This window comes from Triticum urartu, chromosome 3A, assembly GCF_056163025.1.
Source record: "Triticum urartu cultivar PI428250 chromosome 3A, HENAU_Tu73, whole genome shotgun sequence".
NCBI lineage: Eukaryota > Viridiplantae > Streptophyta > Magnoliopsida > Poales > Poaceae > Triticum > Triticum urartu.
The window spans coordinates 14,294,896-14,317,904 of record NC_141875.1 but is presented as its reverse complement, the minus strand read 5'-3'; the positions used below and the strand labels follow the sequence as shown (position 1 = coordinate 14,317,904).

Here is a 23,009-nt window from a genome sequence, read left to right as displayed (position 1 = left end):
TTTCAATTGCATTTTTTTCACCCTACAATCTTATCCGGACCTTTTTTTAGAAATCCTTATGCGGACCTCCCATGACTCCTTTCCTCCTCTCACAGCCAGACCTGGTCAAATGGGCCGGCCCGCAACGGCACAGTCCGGCCTGAGTTAAACAGGCCACCTCTCCCCACCCGATGCTCAGAAAAAAAAACCTCTCCCCACCCACTATCTCCCCCTCCCAGCCACTCACTCTATCCCCCTCCTCTCCCCCGCGATGGCGTTGGCCGATGTCCCTCTCAGTCTCTCCCCCTCCTCTCCCCACCGCGCCGCCCACCACGTGCGTCTCCCAACTACGCCGCCGCCGCTGCCGCCGCCCTCCTGCGCTGCTGCGAAGGAGGCAACCACCGCCGCCCACCTGCGCAGCTCAACAACCGCCGACCCACCTCGCCCACCGTGGCCCACAGCTGGACCACCTCCTCCCCGAGGAGACCAGGAACTCCGCCTCGCCGAGAGTTACGCCATCCTCGAGCCGCGCTTGCTGGGAAGCCGTGGATCGACGGAATCGCTCCCATCTCCTCCCACTCGCGCCTCTCCTGTCTTCCCTGATCCGTTCAAAAGAATTAGGGTGCCCCGCCGGTGTAGTGGTCTGCCGCTCGCCGCCACTGGAGGTCCGCCGCTCGCCACCTCCCTCCCTCTCGATTGCTTGCTATGCAGCCTGGGCGTCGTGGTCCACCGCTCGCCGCCGCTGGACGGCTGGAGGTCGTCGGCACCCAAGTACCGCCCACGCTCTGGCGCTTGCACGCCGCCGGCCTTGCCCCATCCCACCCTCCGCCACCACCTTCCCCACCCCGAGCTCAGATTTATGACGCCCACTGCCTTCCAGTTCGAGCTCCGCCTCGACCTCATCCCTGCTGCCGCCGTCTTCCCTGAACCAAGGAAGCCCTCATCTGATACGCTCTCGTCCGCGACGTGCTTCTCCAACCATTGGTACGCGACGATGGTTCGGTCCGGGAGGTGGCTCCTGCAATCCTGGCGTCGCCGCAGCGGTGGTTCCATTCCGGCGGCATCAGGGGAGCACACAACGTCCACGAGCAGCAAGCAGAGCCGGCCAATGATGCAGCAGCGCTGGCCACGAGGAGACGCCTGTCGTGGCGGACGGGGAGACAACAGCCATGGGCGTGGAAGACGGTTTTGGATCCTGTGAGCAGCCGCCGCTGCCGCACAGAAAGTCAACGCCGGCCTTCTGCTGGTCCATGTCCAACAAGTCGCCCACGAGGCGTCAGTGTGGCATTGCTAGCTCCAGCTTCCCCTACAACCGTCTCTGCCGCCGGCACTTGCACGCAATCGTGCTGGTGAGGCTCTTCATGTTTACTTTCTTCTGCTTGTAACATGGCCTATACTCACAAATATTTTGCATCATCTGAACAAATGATGGTAAGTTGATTCATATGTAATGTGACATCCTGATTACAAGTTCTGTTAGATTAGTTTTTATGTTGGAATAATTGTTCTATTGGAATAATTGTTCTGTTGGAGCAGAACAATGACATCCCTGTTATTCAGTTTTTAGGGGAGGGACGGAATGGGAGTATAAAACATTTGACTACTGTATTGTTTAATACTTATAAACAGGGTGTATATATCATCGAGGTAGTGCAGGGATATCCAACATAATCAGAGACCTTATGGTCGGATCGATCTTCATATATAGTAGAATGTTTTATTTGTTTGCGAGTTAGGTAATTGTTTTTTTAGCTGTGGTGTTTTCCATAGTACTAAATTAGTATTAGTTATTCCTACAAGTGTTAGTTGTTCATAAGCATATAATATAATCTGCTACTGTCAATATTTACCTCTGAAACTCTGAAACTCTGGTATTCTACTCCTTTATTTTCCTGATACCTTGTCAGTCAGTATGTACTGAGTATATCCACACTACAGGTTTCTGTAGTTCAAGATCAAAGGCAAGAATCAGCCAAATATGATGATGAGAACAAGGCTAATGATGGAGAACCTTCATCTATCGAAGCTGAGCAGTCTATTGGGAATACTAAGTTTCAATGCGCATCCTAAGTTTCAGTTACCTGAAATCAAGGCCAGTTTCAGTCGATGCCGAAGTAAACTACCACATGTAAGTTTAGGGACACACATTAGTTTCCGGCTAGGGATTTAATGGTTGCCGAACTTTATGCAGATATGGCGTAGTAGAGATGCATGCTTCGTTATCCTGCAGTTATCTGAATTTTTTCTGACCTGCACTCTTCTTGCCTTTAGTTTTGTTCTTAACAGAATTATTACTTACTGACAGACGAATACTTGTTTGCCTTCATCATCTTCATTTCAAATGACTCATTATGCATCAGGCTAGCTAGGCGATATGAAATTTTACTTCTTGGCTATAGTCACCGAGCACTGCAATTTGAAATTACAGCCACGAATTTTGGATTAGTCGAAAGGGCATTCTTAATCTGATACAGTCAACCGAGCACTGCAATTTTCAAAACAAGAAGCGGCTGCTACCATATTATTTATGTTTACAATTAACAAACTACATCCTGACATTCCTTCTTATTTTTGTTTGCATTCAGACGTGATGACCTTGAGAAAATCCATGCACTTCAATTGGACAGGAGTTTTCTGCCACGTAATCGATGATGCACTTCACGTGACAGAATTGTAAGATCAGTACTTCTATCTACTCTATTCATCACATCTACACTTCTGTTTATTCATTCTATGAGCTCTCTATTTAAGAGAAACAACAGAGACTACTATTTAAGAATAGTAGCCTTTTCAATTAAATGCTGAAGTATGTGTTTTCTGCATGCACCCACAAGTTATTCAAGAAAAACTAATTAATGCCTTAAACTTAAAAGTATCTCGTGGCCAAAACAAGCAGTTCACTCAAAATTAAAACAGGAACTACTTTTACTGGTAAGTGGTAACTGTGCATCTCCATATTGTGTTGCAAACAAAAGCATAACAGGGTTTAGGAACCACAGTTTTAATTTTGAAAACCTTTACGAGTTTAGCAATAAACCGGCATGGTAGCAAAAAATTTAGAAATACAGGGTAATAAAAAATGTAGTACTTCAATGTGTGGGCAAGCAATAGTATGTTTTTTTATAACAACTATTAGGATGTGATTCGAGTCTGACACGACATTTTCAATGGTAGTCACATTAGTAACGGCTGAAATGTATTCAACTTCTATATGGTGTCGTAGTGTCATTTGAAGAGAGAAGTACTGCTGCTTAAGATAAACAAATATTGACTGAAAAAATGTATCATGTCAAAACTGCCCAACTGAAATATCATGATCTGCACCTAAAGTGTGTTCCCGGTGATGAAGACAACTATATGTTGTTTCCTTAAGGAAAACATGCACACACATTATTGATAGACAAAAATGCCACAATAATTAAATCTGTCTAGTGTATACTAACCGAACTGAAACATATAGACTTAAAACAGGGGGCGGTCGTCTCATGTTATTATCTAACAGGTCATATTGGCTATACTTACATCTCAAGACGTTCAAATCATAGGTGTACTGGATGCCAAAACTGTATAGATGCATACTCTAAATCCTGAGAGTCTGAGCAAAACGTGATAAAATTGAAGATGAAGTGCACTGGCCCGTAGCAACGCCACTGAAGCTAGGCATTCTTAATCTGATAGTGGTCGTGCACGTTTAAATAAAGATTGCAGTCAAATAAAAAACAAAGATAAACATTTGTACAAAAGCGCTCCAGAGCAACAAATTATCTGTAGAATAAGAGTAAATGCTATTGTCATATTCAAAACCCGCCGGTTTCGTAAGTGCGGACTTCAGCCTATAAGGACTTCCTTATAGACGATGTTCTTCATCGAGGTTTGTAAGGACAAGGAAGGTCTTTTTCGCTTCTTTGATTTACCACTTTGCTTCTTGCCATTATCCTTCTCCTTCTTCTCAATGAGGATCTTTATGTTCCTCTTCGCGGTGGCTCGAGACAACGCGACATAGAGTTGACCATGAGAGAACACCGGATTAGGTAGGTACACTCCAACAATCGGAATCGTCTGTCCTTGAGCCTTGTTAATCGTCATAGCAAAGCTAAGCCTTATAGGAAATTGCTTCCTCTTGAACTTGAATGGAAACATGTCGTTGTCAGACGGGCATAGGGGTATTCGAGGAAGGAATACCCTCCTACCTGCGTGTTGTCCGATCATGATTTCTGCGTTGATGGCGTTCCTCTCGAAACCTCGGACCACAAGCCTCGTCCCGTTACACAGACCATTAGCCGGATCAATGTTCCTCAGAAGTATGACAGGGCAGTTGAGCTTCAGTTTGAGTGCATGCGGAGGCAGACCGTTGGGAGTCAACCCATTCAGGAACTCGGGGGCATAGTAGCCATATGGGTCGTCCTCTGCACTGTCAAAGCTATGGTAGATTACTTCTTCTCCTCGAAAACGCTCTACCATGTGTATGTTTATCGTGTCGACGTTGTCGTTTGTGGTGGAGAGGATTGCGCGTGAAGTCATGTAATTCGGATCGGACATGTTGTCATCTAGTCTCGGAAACACATGGTCAATCAGCTTCTCTAGGTCGTCACCCTCGCTTGTAGATGGCACACAAATATCTTCAGGGAGTCGTATGTTTCCTTGATCGTCAACGTCCTCAGTGCCATTGCCTACCCTTAGCAAGTAATCCGCAAACCAGGTGTCATTATGAGCCCTCATGTTGGTGACGAGCTTTAGCTGGCGCATACCCTTCCAGAGATGTGAACTTCGGAGGGTTGCATCGATTATCTGACCCCGGAACCCCCTCCTGACGACCGGAAGCACCTGCCTGAAGTCCCCGCCAAACACAACAGTTTTTCCTTCAAAGGGTCGGTCCCGTCTTCCCATGATGTCGCGCATGCTGTTGTCCAGTGCCTCGACCGCCTGTCGCTTAGTCATGGTGGCCTCGTCCCATAGTATCAATGAGGCCATCCTCAGTAGCTTGGCGGTACCACTCTGCTTCGTGAAGGTGCAGGAGGCGCCATCATCGCAACTCAATGGGATCTTGAACCTCGAGTGGGCAGTCCTGCCTCCAGGCATGATAGAAGCCGCGACGCCTGACGTCGCGGTAGCGATAGCGATGTTTCCCTCGCTTCGAACCTTGGCGAGCAGCGCCCTGTACAGGAAGGTCTTCCCTGTACCTCCCGGGCCATCAACAAAGAACACACCCCCATCACCGCCATCAACAGCAGCTAGTATCTCGTCGTATGCAACCCTCTGCTCAAAGTTTAGCGACGATGCCAATTTAGTGTCGTTGATGTCAAAATCGATGTTGGATTCCTCGATCACTTCTCTGGCCTCGCCCTCGGTTGGGTCAAACGCATCGTCAATGCATGGAAGAGCGAAATCAGCTATGTCTTTGCCCATGGACTGCAACATACCCCTAATGTCAAGCAACACCATCTGTTCCACCTCAATCGGGCACGTGTGTGATCGCCGATAGTCATCAGACATAGGCTCGAGGTGCCTATCCCATAAACCACGCACGTCGCCTGGTTCACAGTGCACCAAAATTGTCGCGAAGAGCCTCCTGAGCGAACATGGCATCGCCCATTGCTCTGCCTCAGTAAGACAGTCGTCGAGCGTGTTATCTGCCTCGATGAGTCCCAACCTTTCGGCAGCCTCTCTAAAGCTCCCGCATAGCCTACCGTCCACGGTGAGCAGGTCCTCATAGGATGTCTTGCCAGCAACATGGTTTAGCAGCACACGCAGATAGTATCGCTCCCCCTCGGCAGGATTGGCAGACACAATTCGACCTATCTGATAACGCTCCACCCGCTCTTTCCAATACTTCTTACCCTTCTGCCATATGAACCTTCCAGGAAAATCCTTGTGCAATATATTCCTAGCCCAGGGGTGGTTTTGGTTAGCTTTGAAATACTCTGTCAACATGGATTTGGAAGCATTCTCAGAGGCGACTACGTCGGTCAAGTGAGCTTGCTCATTGAAGGCCACTCTGTGCATATTTGGGAGATGAAGAGGCAACTGTAGGACAGGCGGGTCATTGGCACACAAGGGGAAGCCAAATATCCTCCACATCGCCTCTGGAGGAGTAACCCACCTCGCGTCTACGTATCTTTTGATCTCATCAATGTTACCATCGGCGTCGGGCTGGTCGATGCTGAAAGAAGCCCTATCATGGCCCTTGTATATGTACTTGTAAAGGTATTTGACGGCCTTTATGCTGGAGCAAACCTCAACGTTGATGTGGCAATTGAACATCCGCAGAAGGTAAGGGTTATACGGCACAACCCATCTGTTGTCCAACATTTTACCACGGACCTTAGCCTGCCGACCATCATCTCGACGACGATAAACTGGGTATGAGTCCTTGCCCTGTGCCGTGTTTTCATTGAACGGTCGTGGGTATCTGCACTTGCACTCGTTCTGTTGCATGCACATATTTTTGGGGTTGAGAGCACCGCATGGTCCGTGCATCATATGTTTCACCACCAAGGCGTGGAGTTCAGGATACTTCTGCTTGTCTGGGAGCTCGGCAGAAATGAGTCGGTCGTACTACTCTGGAACGACAAGCTTATAGGTAGAATCCATGATCAACAAAAAGTGTGCATGGGGGAGGCCCCTCTTCTGGAACTCGACTACGTATACATGTGCGACAACAACACCCAGGATATTCTTCTTGAACAAGAGCTCTTTCATAGCCTCTAGCTTGCCATGGAACACACGAGCCACAAGATCAGGTCGATCTTACGCTGTCTGACCAGGAAACAACTCATTCGCTATCTCTTCCCAGTTAGGGTTGCAGGTCATGGTCAAGAAGATGTCAGGCTTCCCGTATGTATGGACAATTGCCATGGCATCCATATGCCTCCGCTTCATGTCGCGGTCGCCACCTGGGTACGTTCCAGGGAGCACTATCCTTACTCCAACAGCGCTTGCCCGGGTCTCCCCGGATGTAATTGCATCAACAACTCCTTTATACAGGTCGGCACGGATCTTTGTCTGGTTCTTCCTGTACCATTTCAACCTACAACTCTCAATCTTGATGTACATGTCCACCCCCCATTGCTGGAGCAATCGTGCTCCACAGAGTATGGGATTGAATATCCCAGGTCGTGTCTGCAGCATGTAACAGTAGTAGTCTCTCATGGAGACGCATAACCTGCTATTCCCCTCTGCACATGGATGAGTAGCGCGGAAGTTAGAATTCATATGAGAACTACACAATACATCAAACGACAGAATACACATAAGGCTTACCTGCATCCTCATCATCATCATCATCACGTCCACCTCTTGGTCGTTGCACAACCGGCCAAGGGACATTACGTTTAGGTAGTTTCAGGTGCCAACCGAGCTCCCCCCTTGGGTAGAAGAGTGGGTAAGAGAGCGGGTCATACGAGCCAGCCGTCACATGTATACTGTGCCTCTGGTTGTCGTTCCCACAAAGTGTAATCCTACGATCGAACCTCTTCGCTAGGTCAGTGCCCTCCACCCAAATTGCAGCGACCTCAGATGACAGAGGTCTATTATACTTCCGTTGGTCTAGTTCTCTGGTCAGTGTTGAGGTCTATCCTGTCATCCTCGAGGTTGTCCCTGTGCCCACCCAAACTCCTAAATTGCTGAGAGTACGGGTTTTCCCTGAGTATGTGCACCAACTTTCTGACGACATCCTGGTCTAATTGCTCGGTGGCAGCCTTGCGATGGGTTAGGCCTGGGTCGTCATCGTAGAAGTACAACTGTAGATGATCTGGACGGGATGTTGGCCCGAAGGAATGAACGTTGTGGTAGATGGTGTCGTGCGCCCGGAACGTGTACACCCCAGACTTCATGTTTGTGTATGTTTCATCGAGGCTGACGCCGAGGGTTGTGAAGGAGAAGTGTCCGTTGAAGAACCGTATGTTCTCCCGAAAATGCCTAGCGTCCGCATCAATGCTATACCAAAGCCTCATGAGCTCCGGGATGGGCTCCGGTTGCTTCAGCTCGATCTGCCCACTGCGACAGTAGAATCCCGGGGCCTCGCTGACAAACTTCTTGGCCTTGCAGTGGTCGCAGTTTGCGGTGTGCTTCAGGATGTGTGTGTTAGCTGGTAGGTTTGAGTACACATAGTCAAATGGATCATGGTCGACATAGTTTATGTCTTGAGTCTTCCAATTCGTCGTGCTCCAAGTCATCATCATCTGAGCCTGCAAACAATGTTTCCAATTAGTGCGATACCCCCAACATGTGGATCACGCTCAAGCGATTGTACATACCTTCACCAGCAAACAGGTAATATTCATCGTCAAAGAGGTCGTCAGGATTGACATCATCATTCATGAGACCATTGAGGTAAGCGTCCATGTCGTCTGCCCCGGTGCCAAACAACACAAATGAGGGTTCAGTCTCAAGGGACGCAAGGAGAGTAAGGATATGGGTGTTACCTTCACTTCTGATCGTGTAATCCGGCGTGCTAGATGATGTTGAGGCACTGTGTGCTTCAACTACGGTAGGTTGTCCCGTTGAGCTCAGTTTTTGGTATGGAGATGGACCTGACGGTTGGGGTATTAACCCTACCTGCAAACCTTTCATTACGACGATCTAGCAGAGCATTCCTCTCACCACGTGGCACCTGCGTACATGTTTTTCGCTTGCCAATTTTCTCCTGACGCTTCATCGCCGCCATACTTCCCTTGCAAGCTCGCTCTCTTGTCCTACGCCGAGCTCTAGACTCATGACTCTGCTTGTCAACTCCATTATCCGCAATTGTTACCGGATCACTGGTTTGCTGGTCGGCACTTTGTAGGTGCTCATTGATTTCGATGAGGTCGCCATCTACAACACCATCACCTAAGGTTCTGCTTAGGTATGCACCTACAACATTATCGAATTTGGTATAAATAACCGATGAATGATTACAAAATGAAAGATGATTGTTGATGGGATAACTACCATCGGTTTCGGTGTTGCGAATGTATGTGGGGGCCGACTTGACAGTTGTAGCACGATCTATATGTTCACAGCCGGATTGTTGCGTGATGGTTGGAAGTGTGAGGGTTGGACAATTGGTGTGAGTGTTGAAAGAGGGAGAGCTGGACAATGCGCTAGTTAGATCTGGACGTGGCATTGCGATCGATTCAGCACACGGGGTGTTTTTCCTTCTAGCATAGTCTGCCTTTCTCTTCGCAGTTGACTCCCCCTGCTCATCAGGGGTCCTGCTGTTTCGTTGTTCCTTTCGTCGCTCACGCTGCACTTGATTATTGTTTTGGAGGTTGATCGTACCCTCTTCCTTTTTCTTCCGATAAGATGCCCGTCTCTGTGCGTTTCTCCGATCCCTTTGTTCGTCTGCCATATTACTACTGCGGTCTCTTGCATGTTGCCTCCTAGCCAACTCTTTTTCATGATTGAATTCAGCAATGGCTGATGCGGACCCATCTTCTGGAGCATCATCATGTGATAAGGATGTATAGTTCAAGCTCGATGGGTACAATAAATGAATCTATATTATGATTGTTATGTTTAAAACATTAAACACCCGTACCTGGCATCGAACCGGAAGGCTGATCAATATTAGTGATATCACCAAGAGGGGGTCGGGATGTATAGTTCCGGTTTGATGGGTTGGCTGGTTCAACAATAAAGTTAAAACATAATCATCTCATCAATGCTCAACAATCATGAAGATCCCGAACTAAGCCAACACGTCTACTCTTTTCTTCAGCCATTTTTTGTTCCATATACTTCGTTTGTAAATGCCCTAATATTTCTTGTCTAGCCAGCATGTATCTCGTATTACAGTGAGTTAATTCAAAGCTAAAAGTGCGTATTCTAATATTTGATTCCCAAATTTGGTTTGTCACCGCCGTAAGCTCATAACTTTAAACACCCGTACCTGGCATTGAACCGGAAGGCTGATCAATATTAGTGATATCACCAAGAGGGGGTCGGGAAACAGTCTGCTTTTCATTTTGGAGCTTGACTTGTTCATCCTTTTTCTTTCGATAAGTTGCTCGCCGTCGTGCGTTTCTCTGCTCCCTTTTATCGTCTGTTATGCTATAACTCACTTGGTCATTCACAACAACACATGTTGTCTGGGAATGAGTTGGGTATACATCACATGTTGGGGTAGACGATGTCACAAGCTCAGATGACAGAGGTCTATTATACTTCCGTTGGTCTAGTCTCTGGTCAGTGTTGAGGTATATCCTGTAATCGTCGAGGTTGTCCCTGTGCGCACCCAAACTCCTAAATTGCTGAGAGTATGGGTTTTCCCTGAGTATGTGCACCAACTTTCTGACGATATCCTGGTCTAATTGCTCGGTGGCAGCCTTGCGATGGGTTAGGCCTGGGTCGTCATCGTAGAAGTACAACTGTAGATGATCTGGACGGGATGTTGGCCTGAAGGAATGAACGTTGTGGTAGATGGTGCCGTGCGCCCAGAACGTGTACACCCCAGACTTCATGTTTGTGTATGTTTCATCGAGGCTGACGCCGAGGGTTGTGAAGGAGAAGTGTCCGTTGAAGAACCGTATGTTCTCCCGAAAATGCCTAGCGTCCGCATCAATGCTAGACCAAAGCCTCATGAGCTCCGGGATGGGCTCCGGTTGCTTCAGCTCGATCTACCCACTGCGACAGCAGAATCCCGGGGCCTCACTGACAAACTTCTTGGCCTTGCAGTGGTCGCAGTTTGCGGCGTGCTTCAGGATGTGTGTATTAGCTGGTAGGTTTGAGTACACATAGTCAAATGGATCATGGTCGACATAGTTTTTGTGTCTTGAGTCTTCCAATTCGTCGTGCTCCAAGTCATCAGCATCTGAGCCTGCAAACAATGTTTCCAATTAGTGCGATACCCCCAACATGTGGATCACGCTCAAGCGATTGTACATACCTTCACCAGCAAACAGGTAATATTCATCGTCAAAGAGGTCGTCAGGATTGACATCATCATTCATGAGACCATTGAGGTAAGTGTCCATGTCGTCTGCCCAGGTGCCAAACAACACAAATGAGGGTTCAGTCTCAAGGGACGCAAGGAGAGTAAGGATATGGGTGTTACCTTCACTTCTGATCGTGTAATCCGGCGTGCTAGATGATGTTGAGGCACTGTGTACTTCAACTACGGTAGGTTGTCCCGTTGAGCTCATTTTTGGTATGGAGATGGACTTGACGGTTGGGGTATTAACCCTACCTGCAAATCTTTCATTACGACGATCTAGCAGAGCATTCCTCTCACCACGTGGCACCTGCGTACATGTTTTTCGCTTGCCAATTTTCTCCTGACGCTTCATCGCCGCCATACTTCCCTTGCAAGCTCGCTCTCTTGTCCTACGCCGAGCTCTAGACTCATGACTCTGCTTGTCAACTCCATTATCCGCAATTGTTACCGGATCACTGGTTTGCTGGTCGGCACTTTGTAGGTGCTCATTGATTTCGATGAGGTCGCCATCTACAACACCATCACCTAAGGTTCTGCTTAGGTATGCACCTACAACATTATCGAATTTGGTATAAATAACCGATGAATGATTACAAAATGAAAGATGATTGTTGATGGGATAACTACCATCGGTTTCGGTGTTGCGAATGTATGTGGGGGCCGACTTGACAGTTGTAGCACGATCTATATGTTCACAGCCGGATTGTTGCGTGATGGTTGGAAGTGTGAGGGTTGGACAATTGGTGTGAGTGTTGAAAGAGGGAGAGCTGGACAATGCGCTAGTTAGATCTGGACGTGGCATTGCGATCGATTCAGCACACGGGGTGTTTTTCCTTCTAGCATAGTCTGCCTTTCTCTTTGCACTTGACTCCCCCTGCTCATCAGGGGTCCTGCTGTTTCGTTGTTCCTTTCGTCGCTCACGCTGCACTTGATTATTGTTTTGGAGGTTGATCGTACCCTCTTCCTTTTTCTTCCGATAAGATGCCCGTCTCTGTGCGTTTCTCCGATCCCTTTGTTCGTCTGCCATATTACTACTGCGGTCTCTTGCATGTTGCCTCCTAGCCAACTCTTTTTCATGATTGAATTCAGCAATGGCTGATGCGGACCCATCTTCTGGAGCATCATCATGTGATAAGGATGTATAGTTCAAGCTCGATGGGTACAATAAATGAATCTATATTATGATTGTTATGTTTAAAACATTAAACACCCGTACCTGGCATCGAACCGGAAGGCTGATCAATATTAGTGATATCACCAAGAGGGGGTCGGGATGTATAGTTCCGGTTTGATGGGTTGGCTGGTTCAACAATAAAGTTAAAACATAATCATCTCATCAATGCTCAACAATCATGAAGATCCCGAACTAAGCCAACACGTCTACTCTTTTCTTCAGCCATTTTTTGTTCCATATACTTCGTTTGTAAATGCCCTAATATTTCTTGTCTAGCCAGCATGTATCTCGTATTACAGTGAGTTAATTCAAAGCTAAAAGTGCGTATTCTAATATTTGATTCCCAAATTTGGTTTGTCACCGCCGTAAGCTCATATAAACACCCGTACCTGGCATTGAACCGGAAGGCTGATCAATATTAGTGATATCACCAAGAGGGGGTCGGGAAACAGTCTGCTTTTCATTTTGGAGCTTGACCTGTTCATCCTTTTTCTTTTGATAAGTTGCTCGCCGTCGTGCGTTTCTCTGCTCCCTTTTATCGTCTGTTATGCTATAACTCACTTGGTCATTCACAACAACACATGTTGTCTGGGAATGAGTTGGGTATACATCACATGTTGGGGTAGACGGTGTCACAAGCTCTGAACTACCACAACCAAGGGCATTAAGACACACATCATTGTGGGCAGATTCTCTGGCTGCAGGAACAAAAGAAAATATGTCGGTTAGGCTAATACATGAACATGCATCCCTTTAAGCACAAATCTGGCCATATGAAAGGCATATCGGCTCACACCACTTGAGCCTTCTGTGTGACCTGCGGCATAAAGTGATGCAAGAGTACTCCGGTTCAGGAACGAAGGCACATTATTGTCTGCACGATGCATAAACAACAAATCTAGATGAGAATTAGTCAACATGTACATTCATAGAGATGTAAGACAATTGTCCATGATGCACGTGTCGGATCATACCAAATGAACTTCCTGCAAGGCCGCAGGCAAAAATATCGGTGAGAGTACTCGGACCAGGGAACGAAGCAACATCAGGGCTACAGAAGGAGATTGATGGGTTGTCTACATAACAAAACCAGTACAGAATGAGGCAGTTTCGTACTAACCGAATAGGGTAGATAGTGTGTTTAAATATGGAACCCACGTACGTAAACTCGCATGCCCAGGCTGATCAACAATTGTTATCTCACAAAGAGGGTGTTTGGTTAGGTTTGCAAGCTTGTCCTGCTCTAACCGTGGCATGCCAGTTCCATTTGTTTCCTTGTGTGCTTCCAAGTCTGTTAGGCATGATTGATCATGTTAAAACCATATGATACAATGGATAGGGGTATTTACACACTTCAATACCTGGAGTCATTTGATAATTGTCAACATTGTCAGCTACGGGAATGATTGCTGGGTTGTATTCATCAACATTTCCATCAACATTATGGCCTGGAACACATTAGCAAGATACAATGATTGTTGGGCACCCTTGACATCTGACTCATTTATGTTATTCTAACATACCTTGGCTCCCTTGTGAATGTAGGTCAGCAAGAGGGGGTACAGGCACATCTGACACCTTTTTCTCTTTCGGCGCCTTGCTATTTGCATTTCCCATTCGTACCTATGATTTTTCAACAGCATTAGTATTGATGTGGTATGTATACTAAACAATTGGCTTGCCATGTATTTTTGGTGTTCCAACTGGGCACATGGGGAAGAAATGACTACACTGTATACATCTGATAAACATTTATTGTCTTGGGATGTATTTTTGGTGTTTGAACTGGGAACATGGGGAACATTTATTCGTATGGCTCCATTGTATATGGCTGCATCGTATATGGCTCTGTTGCATATGGCTCCATCTGGTGACAATTGTCTTCTGTAGCGTTGCGTGATCTTTAAGAGATCATGAGCGTACGTACCTTCGAGAAAGCAAGGTTGAAAACTGATTAGTGAAGATGCCCTCCACTGCTTGCCGCCGTAGGCGTCGTCGTCGGAGATCCGTGGCGTGTGGCTGCCTGAGGCGGCGGCGGCGGTCTCTTGCTGATCCGCGACGAGATCGTGGTGTGTGGGTACCCGACTTGGCGGCGGCGGCAGTGTCTTGCTGACCCGCGACGGGATCGTGGTGTGTGGGTACCTGAGGCGGCGGTCTGCTGATCCACGACGGTATTGTTCGTGATCCGCCACGGGCGACGTATGTGGGGCGGCAGCGGTGGCGGCGTTCTCGTGATCTAGGACGGACGTGGGAAACGAGGAGCGTCGATCTGGTTTTTTGTGGATACGTAGATTAAAACCAGTGGTACGGGATGATGGGAGGTGGGAGGAAATAAAACCGGACGAAAATAAAACCGGAGTACCAGGCTACCAACTGCTCCATTAAAAGTAGAGATATATACCTAGCACCACCGTGCGTTTCCAGCCGGACGAGATCTAGCAAGCCTCCGGCGAGATCATTCGACACCAGGTTCTGGCCGGAAAGCAATCGGCACAAAGCCGCAAGCTTCTGCTACGTACGAGCTCTCGCCGGAAATTAAAGTCGGTTACGATGGACGTCGTCCCTGCGGCTCCATCTCCAAGTATTTACCCTCTCGACCTCGTGAGTTTCGGGCGCATGGTCCTCGACCGTGGCCTCGTTCTCCCGGAGGCCAAGGTGGACAACATCTATCTCCCCGTCGACAAGTTCAAGCTCCTGCGCATCGATGACTGTATTGTGCGTAAGAACGTCAGCGACATCAAGGTGATGGACAGGAGCCACCTGTACCCCGGACAGGTGGTCGCGTCCGCGTCCGACATGGGCGGCCAGCTCGGCGTCGTCACCGGCGTCAACACCCTGCTCAACCTCGCCAAGCTCGACAACAACGGCATGGCGACCAAGATCATCAAGGGAGTGTCCCCGTCTAGCCTGCGGCGCGTGAGGAGCCTCAACCTCGGCGACTTTGTCGTGTCCGGTCCGTGGCTCGGCCGGGTCGTGGAGGTGTATATCGACATTGATGTGTTGTTTGAGGATGGAGCAATCTGCAGGGTCACCGACGCGGAGGCCGTGTCCAAGAACCTGGAAAGAGTGACTGACAGCTACACCAGGGTGAGCATGCATCGCCAACAAATGAACAGTCGATTCCACCAGGGGCAACACGTCATCGGGTCGGATGCTTGTTCAGTCTTCAAGGCGGCGCGGTGGCTTAATGGCTATTGGCATCCTTGACGAGAAATAGGAACCATCATGAAGGTGGAGACGTCTGGTGTCCTCGTCTACTGGGTTGCATCGATGCATTGTGGCACCGACAAGGAGCTAGTGGAGGCATCCGCTCCTCCGGCCTACCAGAACCCAGATGATCTAACATTCTTCTGCGCCTCGTACAATTGCTGCTGGGGGCTTGCTGACCGTTGTTTTTTTCTTGAAACTAGTTCCACCGAAGGGGATGCAATTTCTGTTCCAGATCAACACAATGATGATGATGATAATGAGGAGGAGGAGGAGGACAAGGAGGACGAGGAGGAAGAGGAGGAGCAATACAGTGCATGTTCACAAGACAATCAAGACGAGTGTGAAGCATCAACCTCCCAGCAGGTGGTACCGCCCACGAAGCAAAAAGATGCGAGGTTTTATTGGAAGCAGCTAAGGAAGATCCGCTTTGAGGGACACAGATGGGGCAAGCACCTGCAAGCAATGAGACATGTGGAGGTGGAGTTTCCCATGGTCGTCGCCAACACTTGCACCACCGTCAACGTGTTGTGGCAGGACGGCACACGGCAGCATGGCAGACCTTCAACAACCCTTGTCCCCTTTGGGATCATGAATGAGCAAGAGTTGTTCCCGGGACAGCATGTTGTCGCAAACGTTCTTCCTATTACTGCTGATGTTGATGCTACTGGTGATCCTGATGACATGACAACTACTAGTGTGAATAATGACAATGCTGCTCCTGGAACTAGACCAATGGAGCGCGTGGGCATCGTCAAGAGCTTGCAGTATGAGGATCAGACGGTTTGTGTGTCATGGTTCAAGACGACAAGGCACCCTGACGAGGTTAAGGAGGTGGAGTGCGATGACACCATCAGTGCTTACGACCTAAAGATAGACTCTAGCCACTCTGCTTACTATGGAGATATAGTCATTCGTCTCCTACCATCAGGATCAAAGGACAACGGTGAAAGCACACCGTTGTTACAGGGAAAGAAGAAGGAAAATGGTGTTGATGCTGATCTTTCGTGGGTGGGGGGTGTAGTTGAACTTCCTAATGGGCACGTCCAAGTCAAGTGGGGTGATGGTAGCATGTCAACGGTACGTGGATAGCTTCTAATACCTTTCCTTGCAACTACAACTACTTCCTATATGTTACAATTCTCTACACAACTCATTAGCCATTCTTGATTTGTGTGGGCGTGATGTAGGTATTACCCCATGAGATCGCCGTCGTCAAGGACGAGCACTACATGGAGCTATGGCTTGAAATGGGCGACTGGGTAGAGGACGATGGCACCGATGATGCACCTGAAGAACCGGCTGCTGCCAACACGGTATATATCTAATCTATCTTTCTAACATTATCCACTTCGACAAACAATAAGGTGAGGGAACTATTTTGGTTTCTCCTCGTAGGCACCAAAGTACTATTTATACTATGATATAAATTATTATATGGACGGATTCACCTCTTGTGTTATCTAATTTTAGGATATCAATCTTCAGAATCTAGATAACGATGTCGATGGTGTCAACCTGGCAATGTCGAGGACAAGCCTTTTAGGTTTTTCATTCCAGTCTTTCCTCCAATTGACCAGCGATGTGGTGGCTCGAGGTAAAGGACACTTGATGAACTGGTGCCCCTGGTCGTCGTCCTTACCAAGCTCAGAGTTTCCCGTGCACACGAATGATGATAGTATCGGTGGTGCTGCAATGGAGACCAGCGATGCTGCCGTAGATGTGACCAGCCATGGTTTTACCAAGGGAATGAAGGATGCAGATGCTACCTGTTTCTGCGACGAACCGTTCTGCTTTCCATGTTTTGATGTACTGCAGATTAGCCCTTTGGATCACCACTACCTTGACACTACGGACAAGGTAATTATATTTCTGTTAGAGAAAATGATGAAGAACGGAAGGTACTTAGGGTTAGAGTAAAGTAAGTTTGCATGCACAATATGGTTTGTCTAACGTTGGAATCCATCTGCAGCTTAATTGTGGCATTCACTTTTTACTGCAAAATAAAATTGAATACCTTTGACTTAAAATTAAGTAAATGACCACACAACATGTTACAAGTCATAATAAGACGAATTTTACAAAATATTGAACTTCAATGAATGCTCTCTTTTTCAGGAAATGCAGGGCGCTAGTCGTGGGAAGAGTTGGGCCAAAACAGTGCAAAAAGAATGGAAAATTCTGGAGAGCGACTTACCAGGTATGTGAGTCCACCTCAAAATACACACGGTCCATGCATCTACAAAATTAAGTAGACAACTATTTAATGTGCAGAAACCATTTACGTCCGAGCATTCGAGGACCGCATGGATCTACTTCGGGTGGTGATGGTGGGCGCGAGTGAGACACCATACCATCACAGCCTCTTCTTCTTTGATTTGCAGCTACCTCCATCGTACCCGGATGCCCCACCGCAAGTGTACTACCACTCCTTTGGCCTACGCCTAAATCCCAACCTCTACGAGTCTGGTACAGTGTGCCTCAGCTTGCTAAACACATTTGGTGGCGAGGACACTGAGGTATGGTCGTCGGAAACTTCAAGCCTGCTCCAAGTCGTTGTCTCCATCCAGGGCCTCGTCCTTAATGACCGACCATACTATAATGAGGCCGGCTATGAGACATTGGTTGGCAAACTAGAGGGCCACCGCATTGCGCTGCCCTACAATGAGAATGCTTACCTACTAACCCTCCGGACCATGCAACACCTTTTACGTCGGCCACCTCGGGGATTTGAGGAATTCGTCAAGGAACACTTCCGCCATCGGGGAAAATTTGTGCTTAGGTCATGCAATGTGTGGCTTCAGGGAAATGTTGTCGACAATGCCCATGCCACTGAAGCGACTAGGAAGCGACCGTGCTCGGCTGGGTTAAGGCTTGCACTCAAAAACGTGATGCCAAGCCTCGTGGCAGCCTTCACCGAGATCGGCGCCGAGGGGTGTGAAGAGTTCCAGTAGCTGCAAATCAAGTTGCCATGTGCTCTCAGCACCACTCACTAGACAGAGTAGTTGCGGGTATAGGATATTTTGTGATCCTGGTGGTGTTGTGATAATCATGCACATTTTTGTCCTACAACAATTAGATACTCCTTTTTGCTTTATTTCCTCATCGGGTGAGATATTATCGTAGAGTAATCATTTATCTATCAACATATATGTAAAGGCTGGGTATATATTTGTCATTGTGATACATCAGTACAATATATCTATTTTTCAGAAAAAAAGAATCTACATATATATAGTGTTGGTCGAAATGGCGCAGAACATGCATGGTCATGCTCATCTACCAATAATAGACCAAGATGGCTAAAGCAGGTTAGAGAGCATATTAAGCATGCATTTCCGGACAGTGGCAGAAGACCATTTATGTACCCCTTATATAGTGCTCATGGGCTACAAGTTAGTTGCTACACCTACAGCCAATTCATATACACGCACAAATAAATCATCTGCAAAGGGCGGTGCGATATGGTGAAGTGGAGAAATGAACTTCCCCTCCACAACTATTCACTTCCAAAAATCATAGAGTACACTGCAAAAGAAATGGGATTTAATTGTATAACACTATTTGGTGTAAAGCTACCGGTTAAGATGGTTCTGCTCTTCAAAGTACTCCATCCGTTTTTAAATATAAGTCCTTTTAGATATTTCAATATAGACTACATACGGTGCAAAATGGATGAATCTACACTCTAAATTATGTCTATGTACATCCGTATGTAGTCTATATTGAAATCTCTACACAGATTTGTATTTGAGAACGGATAGAGTAGAACATAACCATATATTTACGTGTTTACCCAAAAAGGCTTTTGCTGCGCTTTATAAATAAAGCAAACCGCCACAAGCAACGAGTATCAAACACGAGTCCGCCACACACACACACACATACAACAAGAAGTACAGGGTTCTGCTGAGGGCACAGCTCAACAAGCCCAAAGAAAAAAGAAAAAGGCCGGAAACATATAGGGATACGTTGTACAAACATTTTAAAACGCTATGGTTACATGCCCACAACATAGCAGACTTGTCCAGAGTGAGTTAATGATCATTATGGTGGCGGGATGTCAACTTAGGCCAAGATTTGGGGGGTGATCTCACATCGACCGCTTCGGGCTGCCAATACTGGCACACAATGTGTGGCAATTCTTTGTCAAGCCATTCGACTGATCGAGAGTAATGATCTGCATGTCGTGCTGGATGCGAGACGACTAGTAAGGGGCGCGAGAAGAGGGGCAACACTACAACTAAATGCAGAAGAGGTGCCATTGTAGACAAAATAAACTCACGCAAGCCGGATTCGAGTGGGAGCCATTGGATGTTGCCGTAGCTAGGACCGCATGCGGAGCTAGTCATCCATGGTGGGCGACTGGAGGGCCACCTTGCTCCCGGCCGGAGCGTTGACGATAAACGTCATACAGGATTAGTCGCTCACACTTCAGGGTTGGGATGGGGGTAGCCATGGAGGTGTGTGGTTTCATGGTGGTTTATTGGCTTGCTTAGTAGAGGACGGGGAAGAGAGCCAATTGACGCGTATGGCTACCACTGTTTGGTTGCTGACGGTCGGCTAGGTAGGCTGAACTGACGATTTTTTTCATGCTATAGGTGAAAGCCTAGGTTAGCCACGTTATATGTCAGCATTGACGATGCCCTAGGACGTCTTTACTTCCCTTAGAGACATCATTATGGAGCTCCTTCACATCCCTCGTCAATAGAGTCTGGGTCTCGAGTGAAACCACAAGTTTTTGCCTAGGTTGTAGCGCGGCGGCGTTCCCATTACTTCCTCCTAGGGACGGTGCCTTACCTTGTAGTTTCACCACTGTCCAGGTGGGCGCGTGTCCTCGGGGAGGTGAAGGAGCTCCTCGACCACACCTCGAATAGAAGTTACGACATCCAAGGACGCCATGCTCATCAGCATCGACCCAACATCGTCAAATCATGCCCAACCATCCATTGAAGCCACGATAGGCATGCGTCATAGGCAGATTGTCGTCGCCAACAACCATAACCACAATAAAACGGGCCCAGCCAACATACACATACCATTGCCCACACAACGCCAACATGTCGCACACACCATGGAGGGCCAATAACTTCGCCCTATAGAGCTCATCACTAGTAGAAAAGAGGGCTTTGGTTCAGGCCGGGTCAGCCCATTAGTCCCGGTTCAATCCAGAACCGGGACCCATGGGGGCATTGGTCCCGGTTCGTGAGGCCAGGGGCCTGCCGGGCCTCGTGGGGGCATTGGTCCCGGTTCGTCTGGCCCCTTTGGTCTCGGTTGGTGGGACGAATCGGGACCAATGGGCCTCGCTCCTGGCCCACCACCATTGGTTCCGGTTGGTGGCTTGAACCAGGACCACAGGCTTCCCTTTGGTACCGGTTCATGCCACGAACCGGGACCAATGAGGTGCCTATATATACCCCTCGCCCGCGAGCAGAGCACCCCAGTGCTCTGTTTTTCTATGGCCGGCGAGGGGAGGGCTTTGTGGTGCTCTAGCTCACCTCCTATGAACATGAGGTGTTCGATGAAATGCCCGAGCCACACTAGTTAAGCTTTCTCCTCTCGAAGCTCGACCTCAAAACTCCATTTTCCTCGAGATTTGTCTAGGTTTAGCGGCCCGTCACGTCCCATTCCTGTCTTCACTGCCGTCAATCGCCCGCACCGATCTCGTCGCCGGCACCACCGTGGTGAGCCTCTTGTTCTTATCTTCTTTCTGAAAGAAAAAATTCTTACTTTAGATAGATACTTGTCTAATTTTATTACTTTTATTATTGCTTGTTATTATATAGTGCGATGGTTTTGTTATCCACCCCCGTCGGCCCTCGTCCTGGCTATGATTCGGATGTGGTATATATTATCTTTTTATAACTATTTGGTTCATTTATTGTTTATGACAATTATGCCGACCAACGTGACATAGATTTTATTTATCTAGGAGGTAGTTGAACCGGAAATTCCAACTGACCCTATTGTCGAGAGGTTAAATTTAGTTGAAGAAGAAAACAATCACTTGAAGGAAAAAATAAAAAAATTGAGGAGGAGAAGATGATATTGGAGTTACATGTTGCGGGTGTCGTCGATGATCACAAGATCAAGATGGATGCAATGCGGTTGAAGATGAGAAAGATTAGAAAATATGCCATTCATACCAAGGCTTGGTATCATTATGCCGTTGGATCAATTGTTACCTTGGTTGCGATTATGATCGCATTTGTTTTCGCATTGAAATGTTTTACATAGTTTCAATGTATGGTTTAATTAATTAGATGCTCTGGAGAGCTATATGTTGTTAGATGAGAACTATGTATGTACTTTGGTTTTAGTGTGATGATGAACTTCTATTAATTTGGTAACTTAATTATCTATTCATGATGTTCTGTAATGGTTTTTGACACACTTAATTATATATAATGCATGCAGATGAACCGGCAATGGATGTACGGTGACAGACACACCTCCGAGTACATTAAGGGCGTGCATGATTTTCTCGAAGTGGCTGAGGCAAACAAGCAGAACGGTTTTATGTGTTGTCCATGCCCTAAATGTGGGAATACGAAGTCTTACTCTGACCGGAAAATCCTTCACACCCACCTGCTTTACAATGATTTCATGCCACACTATAATGTTTGGATGAGGCACGGAGAAATAGGGGTTGTGATGGAAGACGGCGAAGAAGAAGAGGACGATGACAACTATGTGCCCCCTGAATACGGTGATGCTGCAACGGGGGAAGCTGCTGAAGATCAAGAGGAACCAGACGATGTGCCCAATGATGCTGCAACGGGGGAAGCTGCTGAAGATTATGAGGAACCAGACGATGTGCCCGATGATGATAATCTCTGCCGGGTCATTGTCGATGCAAGGACGCAATGCGAAAGTCAAAAGGAGAAGCTGAAGTTCGATCGCATGTTAGAGGATCACAAAAAAGGGTTGTACCCCAATTGCGAAGATGGCAACACAAAGCTCGGTACCATACTGGAATTGCTGCAGTGGAAGGCAAAGAATGCTGTGCCTGACAAAGGATTTGAGAAGCTACTGAAAATATTGAAGAAGAAGCTTCCAAAGGATAACGAATTGCCCGACAGTACATACGCAGCAAAGAAGGTCGTATGCCCTCTAGGATTGGAGGTGCAGAAGATACATGCATGCCCTAATAACCGCATCCTCTACCGCAATGCGTACAAGGATGTGAACGCATGCCCGGTATGCGGTGCATTGTGGTATAAAATCAGACGAGATGACCCTGGTGATGTTGAGGGCGAGCCCGGCAGGAAGAGGGTTCCTGTGAAGGTGATGTGGTATGCTCCTATAATACCACGGTTGAAACGACTGTTCAGAAATGAAGAGCATGCCAAGTTGATGCGATGGCACAGTGAGGACCGTAAGAAATACGGGAAGTTGAGAGCACCTGCTGACGGGTCGCAGTGGAGAGAAATCGAGAGAAAGTACTGGGCTCAGTTTGCAGGTGACCCAAGGAACGTATGGTTTGGTTTAAGCGCGGATGGCATTAATCCTTTCGGGGAGCAGAGCAGCAATCACAGCACCTGGCCCATGACTCTATGTATGTATAACCTTCCTCGGATGTGCATGAAGCGGAAGTTCATTATGATGCCAATTCTCATCCAAGGCCCTAAGCAACCCGGCAACGACATTGATGTGTTACTAAGGCCATTAGTTGAAGAACTTTTACAGCTGTGGAATGGAAACGGTGTACGTACGTGGGATGAGCACAAACAG

The 23,009-nt window shown here is 47.5% G+C and overlaps 1 protein-coding gene and 4 pseudogenes across 1 annotated transcript; 2 read left to right on the top strand and 3 right to left on the bottom strand.

The window, feature by feature from the left end:
* The first annotated feature begins 250 nt into the window (after positions 1-250).
* Positions 251-1,180, top strand: LOC147977823 (uncharacterized; annotated as a pseudogene).
* A 2,627-nt stretch (positions 1,181-3,807) lies between these two features.
* On the bottom strand, positions 3,808-6,288 carry LOC147977822 (uncharacterized). Its single transcript, XM_087514549.1, has one exon. The coding sequence runs from the start codon at positions 6,286-6,288 to the stop codon at positions 3,808-3,810; it is 2,481 nt and encodes an 826-aa protein (XP_087370675.1).
* Positions 6,289-6,726: 438 nt separating this feature from the next.
* On the bottom strand, positions 6,727-8,322 carry LOC147977821 (uncharacterized; annotated as a pseudogene).
* A 1,492-nt stretch (positions 8,323-9,814) lies between these two features.
* LOC147977820 (uncharacterized) lies at positions 9,815-13,685 on the bottom strand (annotated as a pseudogene).
* A 933-nt stretch (positions 13,686-14,618) lies between these two features.
* LOC125547636 (putative ubiquitin-conjugating enzyme E2 23) lies at positions 14,619-18,229 on the top strand (annotated as a pseudogene).
* The last annotated feature ends 4,780 nt before the right edge of the window (positions 18,230-23,009 follow it).

Coding starts and splice junctions, on each gene's coding strand:
- LOC147977822 (XM_087514549.1), bottom strand. CDS start 6,288: ATGTTGGACAACAGATGGGTTGTGCCGTATAACCCTTACCTTCTGCGG.